We start from the raw sequence: 20,076 nt of genomic DNA, 5'->3' as shown, positions 1-20,076 counted from the left end.
TGTAGAGATGTCATAACAAAAAACTAATGGACCCACCAGGCTGCCGTGGGGTGCTGGTGGGCAGTTTGGGTGCTGAGGCAGCTGCTGCTGGGCTGGAGGGGCAGAGTTTGTCTGGGTCCTTCAGGTGGTCCAAGATGCCTCGCACTCCTTTTGGCATCCAGGTGCTTGTGGCTCGCTGGTCCTCTCCCGCAACACACGAGTGCATTGATCTCTCTTCCTTCATCTTTTGTAAATGTAAAACAGAAATAAATTAGTCTTGACTCCTAAGCATAAATTACATTACAAGATACGGTTCCTGGAATAAATCACCTAAGTGTTAATTTTTTTTTGCTTTTGCTTTGTAAGACCACACTTTTCAGAGTAGTTTGCTGTGCAAATGTTGCAGGCGTTGTAAGTCGCCACTTGTCATAAAGCTGCAACTTCCCGTTCTGAAGCAGTAAGTACAGTGCTTCACTTAATATTTATCTAGTTGCATCAGATTTCTGATACCCTAATCCCTGTTGAGTAGGACCTTATTCTGTGAGTAGCCTCATTGGTTTGTCCCACTAAACCAGTGACAGAATTGTTTAATGTTTTGTGCGTGACTTTGTAGGTGATTTGCGATACTATTTGCTTTCAAAGTGCTGTCTGTCTGCTGGGTGGTTGCTGTGTATCTCTGGAGGGAAAAAAAATGTAAATTTGCATTGATAAAAACAAGAGTGAAGGTTCTCGTTTCTTCTCTCCTTTTCACCTCCACAAGCCTGTACACATCTTTCTTTCCACCCAGAAAAAGAAACCATTTCATGACTTCCAGTATGGTCAGGCAATGTGCCATTTCTCATTCTCTTGTTCATTTTTGGAATTTTGATACTTTTCCTTTTTTTTTTTTTTTTCTTTCTTTCTCCCCTCTTCCCCCTTTTATTATTACCAGCGAGCCATGGGTATGTAAGTGTGTGTGTTGACTTTGGGTTTCTTCCCTGGAGGATGCTTGAGCTTTTTCTAGTTACTTCCCTCTTTTGAAATAATCTTGCATGCACCCTTACACAGCTATAATGTGCACACTTCTTATAGGCAAAAAAGATTGTGGTTAAAGCCATTTAGACTTCATCAAAAATTTACATTCTTTTTGTGCATGTCTGTGCAGGTACACCAGAATTTATGGCCCCAGAAATGTATGAGGAACACTACGATGAATCTGTGGATGTCTATGCTTTTGGAATGTGCATGTTGGAAATGGCTACCTCAGAATACCCTTACTCAGAATGCCAGAATGCTGCTCAAATTTACCGGAAAGTAACCTGTGTGAGTAAACGTCCTTAATTTGTGTTGGGATTTTGTAATTTGAAGGTTTAAAAACATGTTTTGATGAGGTGTCAGTACTGTTGAATGCATAGTGTGTTGTAGAAGTTGAGGTATTTGAGCTCTGGGTTACACAAACCTGTTGCCGGTTTATTTGTAAGCTTGCAATTCCACGGTTGGATTGTGTTTGACTGTACTGCAGCTACATAAAGTATTTTCAGTAATCTTTCTTGCTGATTTTGTCTCCATCAGCCAAAAATACATAAAACGTGGGAAGACTGTGCAGGGAAAAATCTTTGCTCTAGTCTTGCTTCCTAAATGGGGACTTTTCAGACTTGCTCAAGTTCCCCACAAAGCTGAAAGGACTAACTTTTAGGTTAGAGCCTAAATACTTATTTTATATGGTGGAGGATGTTTGATTTGGATTTCCAGCACAGATTCTCTCTGTTTGTTTGTGCAACAAATTATCTGAAGATATAAAAGGGAAAAGATAGCAATATTTAGTTTTGGAGTCAGCCAGAGGAGCTTTATATCTGCATTTTGGAACTCTGCAAGGTCCGGTAATCGCCAGACAGGAACCATGGAAATGAGTTTGCTGCATTTTCAGGTGAGGTTAGGCTGGAGAAATCAATCTAAGATAATCTCTACACTGAATAAAATACCCTCTCCAACATTCTCACCCCCAGATGATAAATGTGTTTGTCTACATGAGCTGTACTGAGAATGCCTGAAAAAACTCCTGAGTCTGTAAGATGCTATCAGATTGCAAATCACTGACTGCAGAGAAATGAGACTTGCCAAAGGCTTTGGCAGCTGTGGTTATATGCTGTTCTGCTTGGTTAAGTGAAACCAAGAGTTACAGGAGGTTTTTTTCAGGATAGATTATGTTAAGCAGACTGGTTTGTCAAAGATTTTCCCAGGTACTACTTTCCATCTGGCTGCTACAAAAGAAGATAGTGAGCTGTGTGGTTTGGTCCTCGTGCATCACCAAAAGATGCAGTCTGCACACTTGGGATGTGAAGAGGGTAATCCTCAGAAGAAAGCTGCACTAAAATTTGCAAAGATTAACTACAGATAAGGTTGCTTTTATTTCTTTGACCTATAAGGTAGAAAGAGTAGTTAGGCTTACATAGTAGATATATTGAGCAGATCCATCTCTCAGTCTCCAAAAGAGTGGTCCCAAAATGAGTTTGTATTCCTCTTATCCAACTGCTTGTTATGAGCAAAAATCTTCCCAAAGGAAACTTAGTAATAACTGGTTGATTTTGTAAGGACTTGAGACCACTTGTCTTCTCCAAGAGGTTTAGTGAATCAGGCCAGTACAAATAGGGTTCTGTGAAATCCTGCAGTCAGCAAACACTGCTCGAGGTCAGAATTGCATTTTCTGTGTGCTAATCTTTCATACTGGATATGGAGGTGATTTCATCAGATACCCAAACACTCACATGTGCCAGTTGATGGGTTTATGTGCAATTTAATTTTTATAGGTATAGTTTGTGTTGTTCAATGTCTGTCTTTTCCCACCACTGAAGACCGGGATGCTGGGAGGTTGGTGTTCTTGTTGTAGATTGCTGTGCTAACCAGCTGTGATGATGCTAACCTGGTGGGAGAGTGAGGATGCAAACAACTCAGGAGGCTGTGTTTCAAAGTTGAAGTCAGTATCACAAGGCACAGGAGGATGTCCCCGCTGGAAATGAGAGAGATGCCATGACTTTCTGAAAGCAGGAGAACACACATGAAGAGGGGAAGCAGCTTTATCCCATTTTTTTTGTAAACTGTTGCAAGCTGACATTTGTAGCTTGGTAAAGCTGAATCTTGCCCAATGGACTGCAACCCGGATTTCTGGTAGTTTAACTCTTCTTAGAGTGTTACTTTCAACCCATAGCTACTCAGAAATAATTAAAAAAAAAAAAAAAAGGCATCAGAAGCTGCTCAGCAGGGCAGTTAGCATCATCGCTATGGCTGGAGCAGCTCCCTATGGTGCTGTAGGGAAGGGAGAATGTGCAGAGATGGGTCTGCTGGTTTACTGACAGCAGCTGTTGTGCTCTGCACCATGGGCTGGCTGGAAACACATGCTACATCTTCTCAAAGAAGTGAAATAGGTTTGATGGCTCAGTGGGGTTGCTTGCCTGAATCCTTAATGAGGATGGCCGCTTGTTCCACATCGTTATTCCATGGTGCTTTATCACATTGTTATTCCACTCACTCTTCCCCTCCAAGTAAAAGTTTATTTTGTTAGGCACAACGGTGTGTTGGCTTCATTTAGGTATGTAGTTCTTCAGATGTGCTCTAAATACCATCTTTGTAGGTAGCTTAGGAGATACCTCCTTGGGCTCTAAAACTTCACATGGTGACAACAGGAGTCTCTTCTAAGTTTAGACTTTGGTGTCTCATCTCCTGAATGTGATACCGGTCTTGTAACCCTAGATACTGAATGGCTTTCATGAGAAGTGTGGGGTGTGTTACCTGCTGTCTTGGACAGGTGTTGCGTGAGCAGTGTGCCTCATTTGTTTGTGGAGCTGCCATCATGGTTAGCTGATGTTAAGGTTACCTGGGTATGTGTGTATGCATTTAGAGCCACAAAATAATATAGATGTCTTCCATTGCTCCACATACCCAGAGAAACTCTGTGTACAACTCTTAGCCATCTGGAATATTGGTAATTAAGACTTCGTAAGACTCCTAAGCCTCATTTATCAAAGCAACATCGAAGATGGCAAAGAGTAATGATTAATCAGAGGATTCCTAATTAGATGTTATATTTCAATTTGCAGACTTCAGTAGTCATTTTTTTAAACACTGATGAAAGCCTGAGCCAACTAATTTTCTGTGGCAATAACCTTTACAAAGCTGAGGATTATATGGTAAATTATTATAACTTTGTAAAACAGGTCTTATACTAGCAACTTGAGAGAGGTGGAAAATAATGCTTATCATGAAGAACGAGTAATGGTGGAGAAGCTGTTGAAAGGTCACTTTATTACTTGTAAGGGGTATTTTTGAAACAGAGCTGTCTAGCAGGGAAAGCTGAGGCAGAAAGCGTCAGGTACAGACGTGGAGGGTGTGGTTACTGCTGTTTTCAGCTGAACTTGGAGCAGTAGCAGTGGGAGCAAAGGCACCAGGATTCCTTAGATGGAAAAATTGGCATTACTGTACTTCCAAGGAAAGGGTTAACCAGCTCCCTCTGGAGAAGGAAAAAGCCCTGTCAAATGCCATGAGCTGCATGAACTGTCAGACACAGAGGAGGAGCAGGGGGTGGACCTCTTGGTGAGAGTGCATGAGGAGCAGCTGGCACCCAGCGGGAGATCCTCAGTCCCAGAAGGAACCTCTCTGGCAGTTCAACAGCTTCTCTAGAGGACCTGCATCCACAGAAGAGCTGGCAACAGCAAGGGACCCCGCTTCGATCTGCGTGAGTCGCTCAGCCAGCTCCGCGGAGGCTGAGGGAAGATGCTGCTGCTGTTGAGGTGTAGGCATTTAGGGTGTGGGGTCCCTCTGCCTTGTCCTGAGCCATCACCTAACAGTGAGATTTGCCCCGTTAGCTGGGGCGGTGATGATGTACAGACAAGAAAACTTAAAAAATCACTTTTTATTAAGAGTTAGGGTTGGTCATGCAGCCGCTATTGCTAGCATTGGGTTTTACTAGACTAAAATATAGCATAGAAATGGAGTGTAGACTAAAACCAAGAAGCTGAATTACACTGTTTTCTTCCTAGTGTGAGATGAGGTTTGGGGTTCTCACTACAGCAGAAGGTGGCCCTGACCTTCTCAGATGGAGGGTTTCAATGGTGCAGTGCTGCTCCTGAACACTGTCACGTATTTCAGCTTGTCAGTGAGAATTGTAATTAATTTTTGATGAAACTGGTTTTTTTGCACCAGAAATGTAAACACTATTTTTAGTTTTTTAAATTGAGGGTCAATGTAATGTAAAAATGTGATTCCTGTCTAGTTTCCTGATGCTTTTATTTTAAAAATATAAAATAAAGTAACTGACTTCTGCCTTGGGCTCAGCATCATGGTGGCAAGCACTAGAGGTGCTAATAGCATCTAAAGGGGTTGGAATTGCTTGCTAGTGTTTGCATCAAGCAGGTGATTGTTTGCTAGTGAAGGTACAATAACCACCTTATTCTTTCATCTCCCTCTAACCTTACTTGGGATTGTGCTGGGATGCACATTCCCTCTGCTGCCCAGCACAGTCAGTGTCTTACTTTGGGTTTGCCATTATAATAACTTTTTCAATTGTTTCTACTCTGTGTCCTAAAGCACTATCAAACTCTTGCCTGCTAATAGGACGTAAGATATATCTGAAGTCAGAGATGCTCAAGTCACGTGCATTGGTAGTCCTTATTGGTATAGAAAATAGAAACATTACCTTTCTGAGACATTACTGTTTTGTGTTAAGATATTATGCGTTATGCATGCCGGTAGTGTAAGATAATTATACTTATTTATTTCAGGGACCTTTTATTCTAACTGATCATATTCTTATGGCTTAATTGCTGCTTTAGTTTTCCACTTTTGTTTCTACATATGTGTAACTGTATGTATATAATAGTTCAGGATAAAGCGGCAGTCATTTCCCAAACCATTTTCCAAATGTACAGGGGGACTCATTTCTTTGCCAGAATTAGACATGCTTGTTACGACTTGTCACTTTGCTCTCTGCCCTTTCAGCCTAAATTCTGGAGTGTAAACATAAAAAAAGTGGATCTGTAACATAAATAGAAAATGCATATTTTTCAAGTGACAGGTCCAAGCCACATTTATTGTATTTAACTTTGAAGTGATTTCCTGGTCAGCATATTTGCAGTGACCTTCATTCTGATGCTATAATCTCATTTTTCATGCATAACTTGATGGTTTTTCTTAGTCAGATTTATGTTTAATCATTCTGCCAAGTGATTTTAATGTAGACAATAGGCATATTAAGTGGTGAAACATCAGAGTCCCTGACCTTCCCATGGAGCTTCAGTCCAATGTTTTCTTACTGATGCAGAATGCATAGCAGACCAGCTGTATCTGCTGGGGGTGCATGGTGACCTCGCTGGGTTTAGCAGCACAAACCTGTCCTTTGAAACAAGCCACATGTTTATAGTGTTTGGTTTTGCATTTTAAGTTTTCATATTGTTTCTTTTTTATAAATATATTGAATGTTTTATTGGCATTTGCAGGCTATATTCTATATTGCTCATACAGATAGAATAAATTCTATAGCTGTAGCACAGCAACAACAGACAAATAATGGTATGAATGTCATTGCATTGACTTTTTGTCTGTTTCAGATATCTTTGTAGAGCTGCAGATAATCTTCTTAAATCAGCATTAGGACTGAGTACCATTTTGGAGTGAAATAGAGATGAGTTTATAATTGCATACAGCAATTTCACTGCTGAATGTCGTGGAGCAAAATCCTGACAAAATTGAGAACTGTTCCACTTTATTGACTTCAGAGAGTGTGTGGTGGGGTGGAATTTCAGTTGGAAACATGGTTTCAGCTTTTTCGGAAGAAGAGGTTTTTTTCCTTTTGTAGGAACTATGTGAGTCTAGAGACTACCTTCAGGTAGAAGGTGGAGTTTTAGTCTAAAGTAGACTGTATCTAGACTAGGATGGTTCCTCCTAGGTGAAAGGAAAACCTTTAGAAAAATTACTGGCTGACATGATATGTTACTCTTTCAAAAGTGTGCTCTGCTGATGGAAACATGACAAGCGGCTACTTTTAGACCTCACGTTTTTGCCCCCAACATAAAGGTTAAAATTTTAATGTCCTATATGTGCCTGACTGTAAGCTCAAATGTCATATACTGGAATGCAATGTATTTCAAATCTAATCACTTGAGAAAGAAGATGAGGAGACCAAGTGGTGGTGAGAGATTCAAAGTAAATCATCCTGTTCAAGACAGAGAAATTCTCAAAAGGGAGATTATTTGATTTTATCTCATTTTCCTCTTGGATACTTTTATATATAAAAAAAGCATTTAAAGAATTTGTATAAAAATATCCTTATGCACCTTATGTTAAGTTAGTTAGTGCTCCATTTCAGATGTGGTGGTGTTGAATTTACTTTTGTTTACAAGGCAGCTGTACAGTTTTCAAACTGTCATGGATAATTCCTTAGCTAATATACTTTGAATTTTGGTTCCATGTTTCCTTGGGAATGCTCAGGAAGGACAGACTGCTTTTGTATAAATGAAGGAGATGAGTCCTTTGATTGCAAATAGAAACCTGTGTTTTGCATAAACCCCCTTCATTGTCAGGAGGCTCGTAAGCATCAGGGCACAGCGCTGTAGGGAGGGTTTGCAGCATTACAATGAGATGGCCTGGGAGATTTTAATGAAGGGTAAGGAGCAATAGCATACTATAGCATATGGGCATTGAGAAAACACTTTGGCAAAGCAGTTCTGTTCAGTACTTCACTGGGCATATTTTGTCCTTGTTTGTTTTAGTCATCTATTCATAGCTTAGCTGTTCAGTAGATTAATACAACAGGTGTTTGGAGAGGAGTCAGTGTTCCTTCGAAAGATGTTGAAAGTAAAATGATGTTTGGAGGTGTTGCTATTTTTTTGTGGAAGCAATCTGTAAGGTCAAAAATAGGGCTCAGTCATCAGGGATCTGTCAAAAGGGCCATTTTCAGGCAAACCTGATTTCTACATGCCCAGTATGCCCTGCCCTGCTCCATCCCAGTCATGTCAGAGTTCCAGTCAAACCATGTAAATGAAGATTGTTCGTGAATTCTGGAAAAGAAAATTAAATCGACAGATACTGCGATATGCCTTATGCTATTTGTGTCTCTCATATGTTTAGTTTGTGTTAAGATATCCATGAAGCGCTCTGCAATTATAAAAAGTAATTGGCAGGTTCTGTTGAGTGCTTAGATGCATGAGCACTATATTCCTTTAGGTAGCTGAAAACTTTTCAGGTAGTATGGTGAAAGTTGCCTCTGCTGCTTTGTGTGTGTGTGTGTGTGTGGGGATGGTGGTGTTTTTTGGGGTTTGTTTTGGGTTTTTTGGGTTTTTTTCAGTTAAATTGATACCCATGCACGTTTGTGGGACATTTTTCAGTAAACATTAAGCTATAGTAGACGGTGCTCTTTATTACCCATTCTTCCTGATAAGTGTCACTAAGATGTAAATCAGTGGTTTCCTATAGCAAACTGGAGTGTTTGAAAATGTAGAGATTTGTCCTATTGCTTTCCATTGTGAATTACCAAAGATTTCTTCAAACTCCTCCCCATCTGAGAACACAATAGGTTCCTGTAGCTTTAGGGTGTATTAGGGTATAGAGGATTCACGCTAAAAATTTCTTTGGGTGGTACTTTGTTTTCTTTCATTTCTAATTCAAGTATGGGAGCTCTCTTAAGAAACACTCTTGACACACAGTGGTGTGCTTTTGCTTGTTTTGAGCCCTACCTGGGCTTTGGTAGGCTAGAGACTCCCTATCATTTTGACACATTTTTCTAATATACAAAACCCCCCTTATCTCATAAGTAAGATTTAGGTTTGCTTAAGCAAATAATTCTTTTTAGTGGGTCACAGCCAGTCAGCCATGTGTACGGATTATTTTGTTTTGTTCCCACAAGAATTTTTTTTTTGGATCTCAGTAGCTCTCTGCCTAGGCAAAACTGGGAAGCTGAATCTTTGTATGACTATTCTGCCTTTCTTTCCTGCCCCCTGCCCCCCCCCCCGCCCCCCCTTTCCCCCAAATTTATGAATCGCATATTTCACTTGAGTTTTTAAGACAAAAAGGGAGTGGTTGACCTGAAATAAATAAATAAATCCAGTTTAAAGTCAAATCTGAAGCTTGAATGGCAACAGAATGTTAATAAAAAGATAAAAGTATAATCTGATGCTGGAATATTCAGAAATGCTCAGAGAGGTGTCAGACCTCACTGAAACTCGCCCATAACATTTATTCAAGACTAAATTCAGTGAAGAAGTACTTACAGACGCTTTCTGAAATACTTCTTTTCTTTTTTCTTTTTTTTTTTTTTTTTTTTTTTTGTCCAAGGCAGCACCAGGTGAGCCAAAAGTCCACTCTTCAGGACTTCAGGCCTCCTTATCTGCCACTGCATGATCCATTATTTACTGTTCTTTCAGGGTGAAACTTTAAAAGGATTTGAATAGAGTTAAATGTCCAAATCCCATTCAGTTATGTGCTTAATCAGATTCTGGGTTTTTTTAGATAAAGGAAATCTTGTTTCCTTTTTATTCTTATTAACTTAATTGAAAGTACTTGGGTCCTTAAGTAATAGTGTTTAACTTCAGAATCTGTTCCCAAACTAATTTTGTCAAATTTTCATCCATATAGTAGGTAGAGACGTTACGTGTTTTTAAAATAGAATCACTATTTTTGTGATTTAAGCTCAACATCACAAATAAAAAGGATAACTTCTTGCGTTGCCAGTCTTTTCATCTATAGCTGAATATATGCATGGAAAGTACTCACAGGAAATCTTCTGTTAAACTGAATGGAATGAGCGTTAACAGATGTTGGGTATCTGTTAGTTGCTCCTATGTTGTTTGACAAGGAGAGTGGTAGGGTGGCCCCACTGGAAATGACGGCTGTTCCTAGTGGAACATCCCTTTCTCCCTGTCTGCAACCTGGCATCAGAAGAAATTGTCAGCCTGGGCTTTGAAAATGCACAGCTGCACGTGTGTGTTAACTGCCCAGGTGTTCCTGGTAATTATTTTTTTAGTATATTTTGATCACATGTACAGAAATGTGACATAATATATAATCTGTTATTTAGCCTGAGAACTTGCATACTACTCCTACAGATCTCTTTATCTTGGCAAGATATATGTTATTTTAATTAAGAGACTATATACCCTGAGGAGAATCATGCTGAGTTAAGATCTTGGTCCTGAAATATTAAAAAGTAGGGAGAGATGACCTATGACTGTCCTAGAAGTGTGCGTGTGTTTCAAATCCTCTCCATCTTCTTAAGATGACCCCACCCAACCTGAAAGAAATGCAAACTATTCCTGTTGCACTTACATCGAGCCAAAACTTCATATGTGGAGAAGCGGATTCTGCTTCTCTGAGTTTTCTTCTGCAATGAACAGTTGGGTTTTGTCCTTGAAAGGCTGTGCTCATAGGTTAGCTGTTCCAAATCTAGAACTGAACACTATTCCCAGAAAAAATGTTAACATTTGACAGAGATTTAACTTGATTTATAGGTTGATTTATAGGTTACACCTGCTCTGCCACTCATTCCCGATGAGATTCTAACAATGTGCTGGGGAAATGCAAGAGCAACACAGAGCTGTTCAGAGCATATTCTCCTGCTCCCCTGCTTGGTTTTGGGGCTGGTCTGGGTTTTTTTTTTGGGGGGGTGGGGTGGGGTGTCAGGGGTGTTGGAGAGTGTTGGAGACATAGAAAAGCAAAAGATTTGTGGGAAACAGGAGTATGGAATATGCCAAGGTATTTTTGACTCATTCTTGAAACTGGCTACCTGAAGAAAAACATGATTATTTGTCTTTGTTCATTTAGTGTTTTGAGAGTTAAGGCAAAAAACATAAAAGGAATAATTTCAGAAAAGAGTTATTTTGAAAATTTAATGAATATTGACTTCAGAGTCCAGAGGATACAAAAGTAAAGTTTGCAAAGGTTAGTAAAGAAAAAGGGAGATTTGCCCTGTATACAGCTGAGTTCACGTACAAACTATTGTGCTTATTTTGAAGTGCAATGGTACTTACAAATATGGTCGCCGTAAATCTTCAATTTTTCTTTAAGACTAACCACTTTAAAGTATTAGTTACTCCAAGGGTTGAATTGACTGTAAAATGTAGGAAAAATGTCCTTAATTAAGAGATATAATGTAATTCTTTTTCAAACTAAATTGTTTTTCTCTATCCTTTTAGGGTATAAAGCCAGCAAGCTTTGAGAAAGTTACTGATCCTGAAATTAAGGAGATAATTGGGGAGTGCATTTGCAAAAATAAAGAAGAAAGGTTTGTTTCAAGTAATCAAGTTTTGTATTAAATAACGTTTATGCAGGGTTTTCAAAGCTGTCTGTGGATTTTTGTTCTGGCCTCTTGGTCTCCCCTGTGCAGGAGAAAATGCAGAATGGAAATTCAACTATAAATGATTGCCTGCTTTCCTGCCATATAATGTCAGGATAATTGAATAAATGCTGTTGTTCTGTCTCTCAACCTCTCACCTTCAAAAAAATAAGGTCAGAAAGCATCATTGTGGACACGTGAGCTTGCGTATTCTAGTACATTCTGGCACAGCTGTCCGTAAAATATCACTCAGGAGGTTCTGTGTGGAGCATCAAGTGTGGTGGATGTCGACCATGAATGCGACATGGTAGATTCACCACAAGTTGTTATAGCAGATTCCATTGACTCGTTAGCCTCTGGATATGAAGACAAATTGTGCCTTGTTTCCAGCTTTGGTTTTAAAACCTAATCTTATACTGGCCTCTCCTAGATGAGTGTGTCTACTGTTCAGTATTTCATAACTTTCACAAATACAGTTTTTAGAGACCAACTGACTACCTAGAGGGAACCTCTTTTTTAGTACTCTTTAAGCTCAGATACTCAAGAAAAGTTGAATAAAGCTATGATCTGCATTTCTGTACATGCTTATGGTGTATGAATATTGCTGAAGCTTTGTGAAATAGGAAATGTTTTTTTCAGCAGTCCTCAGTAACACTGGAAATACTACGTCTTTTTGCTGAGAACACTAATTTGTTATGGATGAACACCAAATATACTGTAAATGTTTTTGCCTTTAACAACAGTTTCTTGTCACAGCCTCTTTGAAATTGCTTAAGACTTGCAGTATTTGAATATTCTTTATATCCATTGCAGATATGAAATTAAAGATTTATTAAGCCATGCCTTTTTTGCTGAAGATACTGGGGTAAGAGTGGAACTTGCAGAAGAAGATCATGGTAGGAAATCTTCTATTGCCTTAAGACTCTGGGTAGAAGATCCTAAGAAACTGAAAGGAAAACCCAAAGATAATGGAGCCATTGAGTTTACTTTTGATCTGGAGAAGGAAACTCCTGATGATGTTGCACAAGAAATGGTAAAATAAACTTATCCTGACAAAAATGTATATATATAAAGTAGTGCATAAATCTCAAAGGACAGCAGGAACAAGTCTGGTAAAGTAACTTCCGCTTAAACCATTCCAGGTGTCTAGTTTAAGCAGTTTGCATTGATTTTAGAATGAATGCTGCAAGAAAGGGGGAAACGGGGAAGAACAGCATTTCAAATAGCTTAGGGACCATAGAGGTCTCTTCTACTTTTGTATTTTGAAAACTCTTTTGCCAGTTTCTGCTAGCTGTTGAATGTCTTTAAATTTGTTTGGAATCTGTTTAGTTTCAGACAGCAGCTTAAAATAAATTAGAAGAGTTCAAAAGTTCGATCACAAAACATTCTGCACTGAATTCTTCAAAACACTTCATCTTTTCTGTCAGCGTTACTTAGGAAGAATGTAGATGAGGAAAGTCTGTGGTCAGCCACTCGTATCACCAAACATAAATAGGAACCTAGATTCAAGCCCACTGCACAGAATTAGGAATAAGCTTTGGATTTTTTAACAGATAAGTTTAACTTGGTGAATTTCTGTATCTTCATAACTTGTGGGGTTTTGTTACAGAAACTATTTCGTGTTCCAGTTTCACTATATAGTCCTTGAACTTGTATTTTAATGATGTTTTTACTGCAGTTGTTTAGGTTTTCTAATGTCACGGAGACATAGAATCAGTAAGCACTGAGTCAAGGGTCTGAATTTTCTTGTGCTTGCAGAAATGTTCCTATTATAATCTAAATCCCAAGGGATCCCATTTAATGATGTTGTCATCACCACTCCTGTTCTGCTTAGGAGGCACTCATTTTGGTAATGTTGCCTTACTATGCTTGGATTCATCACTATGTACTCCAGATTTAGTGGGAGAAATTCAGGCTCTTCTGTCTTCTTGTCGTTAGTTTGCAGTAGGTGCAATATTTTTTGAGCAATATATTGTTACAGAACTAATTTTATTTAAAAGTTGCCCTGGTACAGTTACTTGCTGTTATATTTTGCATTTAAATATTTATGGAAATATTTGGAATTTCGAAGTTCTGTAGGTTACTTGGCCCATAGTTGTGATATTTTGTTTTGAAGAGGAAATAATTCTCATAAAAAGTATATTTAAAAGGATCACTCCCAAACTACTGTGATACTATACCCTTTCTCAAATAATTTTGAAGCCTGTGTTTTGCTATTACATTAACAGTTACCTAAGTGACTGTATAGAAATGCTTTCAGACTTGAGGCTGTTGGGGTGACAGGCAAAGGGGGACATTTGTTCCTAAATGTCTTTTTCTAGCTGTTGTGAATTGTGGAAAACCAAAGCCACGTGCTTTCATCAATTTGTGTTGCTTTATGTGCTGTGGAAGAGAAGAATGCAGGAGACCTTTTGAGTACGGGCAATTATTTATCATTATTGGTGGGTTTTCAGTAGTCAGGCATTCCAGCCTGACCAAACAATGTGGGCAAAAGGAACTTGAAATGTTCTGGTGGGTTTGCAACCTGATGTTACCTTTCACAGCCAGTGGGTACTGTAAAATAGCATGTCTTCATTAAACTTTAACCATTCTCTATATAGAGATGTAGGAATAGGAATTGTTTACAAGAATTGTTACTGTGGCAGGTTTTCAGTGCCTTCCCATTAAGTTTTGTCATGAAGAATCTACTAGGCACATTAGGTAATACCATACAAGGTTCTCTGGACCTCAGTGGTGGTTCTCTTGAGTAACTCCCTTCTGGTGTTAGCATTTGCTGCATCATCAGTTCAGGAATGTCAGTAAGGTCTGAGAGCATAGGCAGTGGAAAATACCCATATCCATCTGCAGCTGTATTTTAAGCGGCTTTGCACCTATTAATTTTAAATGGCAAAAATCTAAGCTGTAAAACTGTCTTGTGTTTGGGGAAGAGCAAAGAAGGAAAACTTTTAGATTTCCTCTATGTGTATAAGAGCTTCCAAGTCTGTAGAATATGCATGTTAAGCATGTAGGGAAAGCAGACGGATCTCTGGTAGGTCATTATTAAACTAAAATTCATACCCTGCGCTGTACGAGAATATGCAAACAAATAGCACAAAGATGAATTTCCATTTTATCTGTTGAGCAGTTGAATTCTGAGAAAGCCTGGTCTCCTTTTCAGTCAAATGTGAACAGTCTGCATTTGACTCAGTAATACGCCTTTTCTTTATACAAGTCAATCAATGCTGACTGACTTTACCATTTAAGAGAATTTAATTTGAGATTAAATTCTGTTGGCATCTTTTCCTTCATGACTTGCTGTGATATCAAGCACAGCAATTTGGGAAACTGTGTATACTGGGAAGGATAAGGCAAGAAATTCTGATTTAGGGGTAGTATGGTTTACTCCAGTTGCATTGTTCAAAGAGCATTTTTCAAAGATTTTTTTTTTCCCCTCTTTTGACTCTTCTGTTAGTCTGTCAAAAAAAAAAAAAAAAAAAAAAAAACCAGCCTGCAGTTAAACTTTCTCTCTTCTTGTCAGTGGATGTTAAGTTAAACTTTCCCTCTTCTTCTCAGTGGATGTTAACTGGTGAATAAATTGACCCAATATATATTCAGGTCTTAGAAATTACATATTGTTGTTTTAAAATGCATTAGGGATAGAAGTATTATTAAAAAAAAAAAAATCAAGCTCTTGAGTTCCTGTTCTTATGAAGAATAAATATGTAATTCATGTTATTTCAAACATGTTTTCTCTGTTAGGAAAAGATTCGAGTAATATATGTGCATGCACATGTGTGCATGTGTGCATGCACATCTGTGCACACATAATCTTGCTAAATTTTTGCCTCCTCTGTAGATTGACTCTGGATTTTTTCATGAAAATGATCTCAAGATAGTTGCGAAGTCAATACGTGACAGAGTAGCATTAATACTATGGAGAAGAGAGAGAATTTGGCCTAGGATGCAGTCAGAGGAACGTCGGGACTCTGAATGTCTGGACAAGTTGAAGACACCACATGCGCAGCAGGTCCAGGTCACCTACCTTTCTCACACTGGTCACCATGTCCTGTCAGAGTCGGAGGAGCCTGAGGCAGACCAGCATCCCTTTCAGCAAAACCTGCCCACCAGCGTCACATCTGTTGCGTGTAAGTGTGGTTGGTTTTGTGTGCACACGGTGGTGAATGTCCAAGGGTGAAAATCAATGATAATCTGAGCTCAGCAGTGAGATGAGCTGCTGTGCATGTGTTTGCACAGTAGCTCAAAGAAGACAAGCATCTCAGATGCATAGCAATTTTGAAAGACATAAAGTTTCAAGAAAAACTGTATTATATAGAGATAGCTCCTCCTTCAGTAGCAATAAATGCAGAAAACATATTTGTAAATGGAAAAGCAAGGAGACCTGCTGCTAGACACAAAAAATACAAGTTTTCTGTGCCAGGTGGTGGGATCAACACTAAGTTTGTGTGAAACACAGTTTCAGAGCCTGCAGAAGTTGAATTGGCACCAAACTGGTCAGAGCAACTGGTGGTTTTTTCAAATTATGTTGGCAATGTGGAGATGTTTATTCAAAAGCAGACCTTGCTGAAAGCAAAGCACTGCAGTTTCTTGCGTTTTGCAAGTTACTCTTGATGGCTTGTGTGAAGTTTTTTCTGAAGCTGTGCAAAGGTCTACAGGAGAAAAAAAAAAATCCATCTCTGAATGTTACATGATGTAATTCAAGATTTCCCTGCTTTGTGGAAATATCAACTGTGCTTTGGTCGCATGTTTTGGGAGCGCCAGACCCTTGTGGGTCGACACTGTAACTATTATTGGGGTCCTTAGGTCATGATGCAGGAGCTCTCTCTGTTCTACCAGGCTCTGTTTTGACCTGAGCCCATGGCCTTGAAGCAAGGGGGTTGTTTGATCCTAGTTATGGCAGATCAGAGTGGTTGGTTGCTCCTGTTAGTCCAGGTCCTGGTAGCTACAAGCCAATGATCTGCCAACTCTTTACATTCAGCTAGGGGCTGATTGAATAGTGATTACTGTGCTATTTCAAGACAGGTGGATTTACATCTCCTGTTTTAATTCCAAGTACATATTTTGGTCTGTCTCTGAATAAAAAACTACCTGGCTTTGTTTGCAGAACTTGTTGTTTCTTCATTTTAATTCTGAGCATTGGACTGATCTCCAGCAAACAGCAAGGCATGGGGAAGTAGTTTTTTTATTTCCCTAAAGTAACTTGTCCCTGTCTCTGTCACCTAAAATCAACCTTTGTTACCAAGTCAAGCTCTGGTATTGAAGTCTTAATCTATTTATACTTTTAAACATCTTGAAGGAAAAGTTGCCCGATATTTTTAGCTTGGAAGATTTGAAATTTTGAGTTCTTTTTTTTTTTTTTTTTTTTCTAGCCAGTTTTTCTGATAAAATCTGATGTATGTATTTTGCTACTAAACTATTATCATGATGTTTCTGTTTTACTGTTCTGGATGTTTATGTAAGCATATTTAAATTAAAGATGCATTATCTTTAGCAAAGAGACAGCTGCTGCTTTAATTCAGGTATTGTATAAATTGCTATAGAGCGGTCTGCTTTGAATACTAAAATAACCAAGCATGCCTCTACAAGAAAACAAACCTTTACAAGATATGAGAAATGGCCATATTTGCGTAACACTCAGAATATTGCAGTATTTACAAAGCTTTTTTTTCTGAAGCTAAATTGATCTAATTTTATTTTTTCAGATCATAACTTATTGCATGCTATCTAATTCCTTTGAGAAACACCGTAATTATGACTCTTTCTGTTTCCAGTGGTACAGTGAGGCTCCTTGTGCTTCCCATGGTTCTGTTGGACATGAGTTGGCAGAATTTTATACTAAATATAAACCCCCCAGTTTATTTCCTACGCCTCCTCAACTTTTAACGAATACTTGGTATTATTTGACAATTATCAGATGTCTAAGTCATTACTAAGAACATTTTCTTAGTAATGTTAGGCTTAAGACCTCTATAAATTACTGTTCTACCAATTCATATAATAACCTGAGGTCAAATGTAAAAATGTAAATTAATAACTTAGTGTGTGTAATGCATGTTGTTCTATAAAAATCTGAGACTGACTCACAGCTTTTACTTTAGCACTCTACCGTCATACTCTTCCCCCCCTGCCCCTTTGAGGTCTTAAATAATTGTTTGTAATAAAATGAAAGTGTGTATGCGTCAGAAATCCCTGCCTTCTTAGAGTAGGGCCATGTTGACTTTTAGAAATGAGCTGAATAAATGTTGAGGGGAGTTTAATTTAAAAAAAAAAAAAAAAAAACACACCACACCAAAAAAAGAGTTGGGAGAATAGTTTGTGAGTACTGAGGAGAAATGTCATCTCGAGTGCTATTAAAAAATAATTTGTTATTTAAAAGCCAAATAAGTAAAGCCTTATTTGGAATATGGAAAGCATAGGAAAAAGTAATAGCATTTAAACTTAGCTGTAATTTAAGCCATTTTTTTGTAACTGTATTACAGTTTTCTTTCAGTTTTGAGTTTTAAATCTCTGTTACAAGCTATTTGTCTTTTGGATACTTACAGCTATGGTCTTGATTTGTCTCATTTCTCAAATGAAGAATACAGTAGCTTATACTCAAGAACAGGGCACCTGTACTTTACAGGCTTCAAAAGTTATGAAATGACATTCTAAAATCAGTAATACCCAATGGTACAGTTAAAAGATTTCTTTCCAATTGAGAAAAGATACAATGCTTGCCCAGTACCCATAGCTGTGCAATTCTGCAGGTTAGCTGGGCAAACACTCTGCATGAGAAACTCTGACAGAGCTCTGAATGGTACTCCTAAATCCCTGCAAATTTTGTTATCTGTTCTTCATCTTGAGGTATCGCTATATACTCAAGTAGGGTATGGTTTGCTGAACTAATAAAGCATACAATATAAAGGATTTTGTAATTTTCAGTGCTACTAATAAAAAAGGTGTTAAAGTCAGTGCATCCCTGGGAGATATAACTCTAAAAGCCTCCATGATCTGCTATGAACATTACAACTGGGGTTTCCTTTCCTTTCACCCTACGAAATCTATAAACATCTGCAATTCTTAATGTCAACCTTATGCCCTTTAAAGGAAGTATCAATGTGTCTAAAATATCATCGTGCACAGAAATCCATGGGGATGGTTTTTGGCTTAAGAGAAGCAGTATATGCCTTTTGTAGAAAATAACATTTGTGTTGTATAATTTATTTACATAATGGAAAGGGCTAGGATAGTAAAAATGCTAATTATGTAAACCAATGTTGACCTTGCTCTAAAATCATTACTTGAACTTACGGAGTTGTTGAGCTTTTAATAAAAAATATTGTTCTTTCAGCTGACAGCACATTTGACAGTGGCCAGGGGTCCACTGTTTATTCAGACTCCCAAAGCAGCCAGCAAAGTGTCATCTACTCATCTCTGCCTGATCCAGTACCTCCTGCTATCCAACGGGTGTATAGCCCACCTCTGAGCGAGAGCCAGGCTGTGCCCCACAGCCTTCAGCAGCTGGGGCACTACCAGCAGCCCTCAGGAGTAAGTCTAAAGCTTTTCAAAATAATTTTGTATCGTAGATCATACTTAATGGCTCATTTATGCTCTGTTTTCAGTAGTTGTGGATTCCAGGGCTTGCTTCGTATATTCCTCACTCAGCTCTACCAATGGTGACTTGCTTAGTAATACATTTCTAGTCGATCTGAAATGTGCGCTTAGTAGATGGTGTCTGGCTACCTGCATTTGCCATTCTGAAGAAATGCTTCACTGGCAGCTGTCATACTTTCAGTAAAAAAGCTTCTTATCAATCCGTTGTCAGTGAACTACATTAGTAGCTTTGCAATTATTAAACCCAGGCTTGTATTTGAGAACTGTTTTGTTTGGTTTTGTTCACTGTCAGTATAGCCACGCATTATTGTTCCTTCATTTGTTCAAGAGCCTCTTGGGTCTGATGTTTCTTCCAGTTGTGACAAAGGTCACACATCCACTTACTTACTGCCTTTCTGGCTCTGGGTTTGGATTTAATCTTGCACGGAGATGGTGACGTCCGTCCGTTACTGAGGCTGGTAAATCAGGCACTGGTATCCCAGTCAGACATTGACGCTTGCTCCCGTTTTCATGCTGTTATGACCTTGACCAAAAGCAATTAATGGAACTACTGGTGCAAGAACGAACACATGTGAGTGAACATAAATCTTCAGGTTCTTCCAGTGAGAGTGCATTGTGTCCTTCAGAAGCTGTGGCAGCACCGTGTTCCAGTTCCAGCCTGTGCCCATTACACACAGCAGGCAGTGCTCACACTGCTTTTTGACACCACAGTGACTCCGTCATGGCTTTGACTCCAAACGCAATGTCCCTTCCCCAAGAACCAGGAGAGGAAAATGCATATCTGCAGACTAGAGAAGAGGCAGCAGGTGCATCACCTCTGGTGGCACTGGGGACCTCTGCACACCCTGCAGAGCTAATGGTTCCTCAACAGCCTCATCAGACATGCCTAGCCTATTTATTTCAGGCTAGCCAAGACCAAAACGTGTCAGAAGTCTTGATGCCTGTTGAAAATGCCCACTCCCCAGATAGCCAACTCCCAGAAGACTCAGTGTCTCAACCTCTCCCACCAATCAGCAAGCCTTGGGGCAGAAGTTTAGACCTGCCTCTGTCACATAAATATTTACAATACATAATTAGTCAAAAGACCAGTTCTTCTCCCATGAGATCTGCAAGAGTTGTAGAAAATGATCTGCCTTCTGAATCCTGCGATGGTGGAGAAGCCAGCGTGCCTGGATGGTCCCAGCCCTGTTTTAAAGTGTGTGCTGGCAAAA

General features: G+C 39.0%; 1 protein-coding gene across 1 annotated transcript in view; it reads left to right on the top strand.

Moving 5' to 3' along the window:
• WNK2 (WNK lysine deficient protein kinase 2) overlaps nucleotides 1-20,076 on the top strand; it is a gene marked incomplete at both ends in the record, with an annotated part of 108,898 nt that overhangs the window by 44,547 nt on the left and 44,275 nt on the right. The window contains 5 exons of the mRNA XM_082322573.1: nucleotides 1,124-1,281; nucleotides 11,136-11,224; nucleotides 12,089-12,308; nucleotides 15,111-15,399; nucleotides 18,603-18,799. Of these exons, the coding sequence (XP_082178699.1) occupies nucleotides 1,124-1,281; nucleotides 11,136-11,224; nucleotides 12,089-12,308; nucleotides 15,111-15,399; nucleotides 18,603-18,799 (953 nt within the window). The remainder of the gene's footprint in view (nucleotides 1-1,123; nucleotides 1,282-11,135; nucleotides 11,225-12,088; nucleotides 12,309-15,110; nucleotides 15,400-18,602; nucleotides 18,800-20,076) is intronic.

The sequence above is a fragment of the Platalea leucorodia genome (assembly GCF_965183815.1).
Source record: "Platalea leucorodia genome assembly, chromosome: 9".
In the NCBI taxonomy this organism is placed as follows: Eukaryota; Metazoa; Chordata; class Aves; order Pelecaniformes; family Threskiornithidae; genus Platalea; species Platalea leucorodia.
Note: the sequence above shows the minus strand (reverse complement) of the source record. Positions and strands in the feature narration are given on the sequence as shown.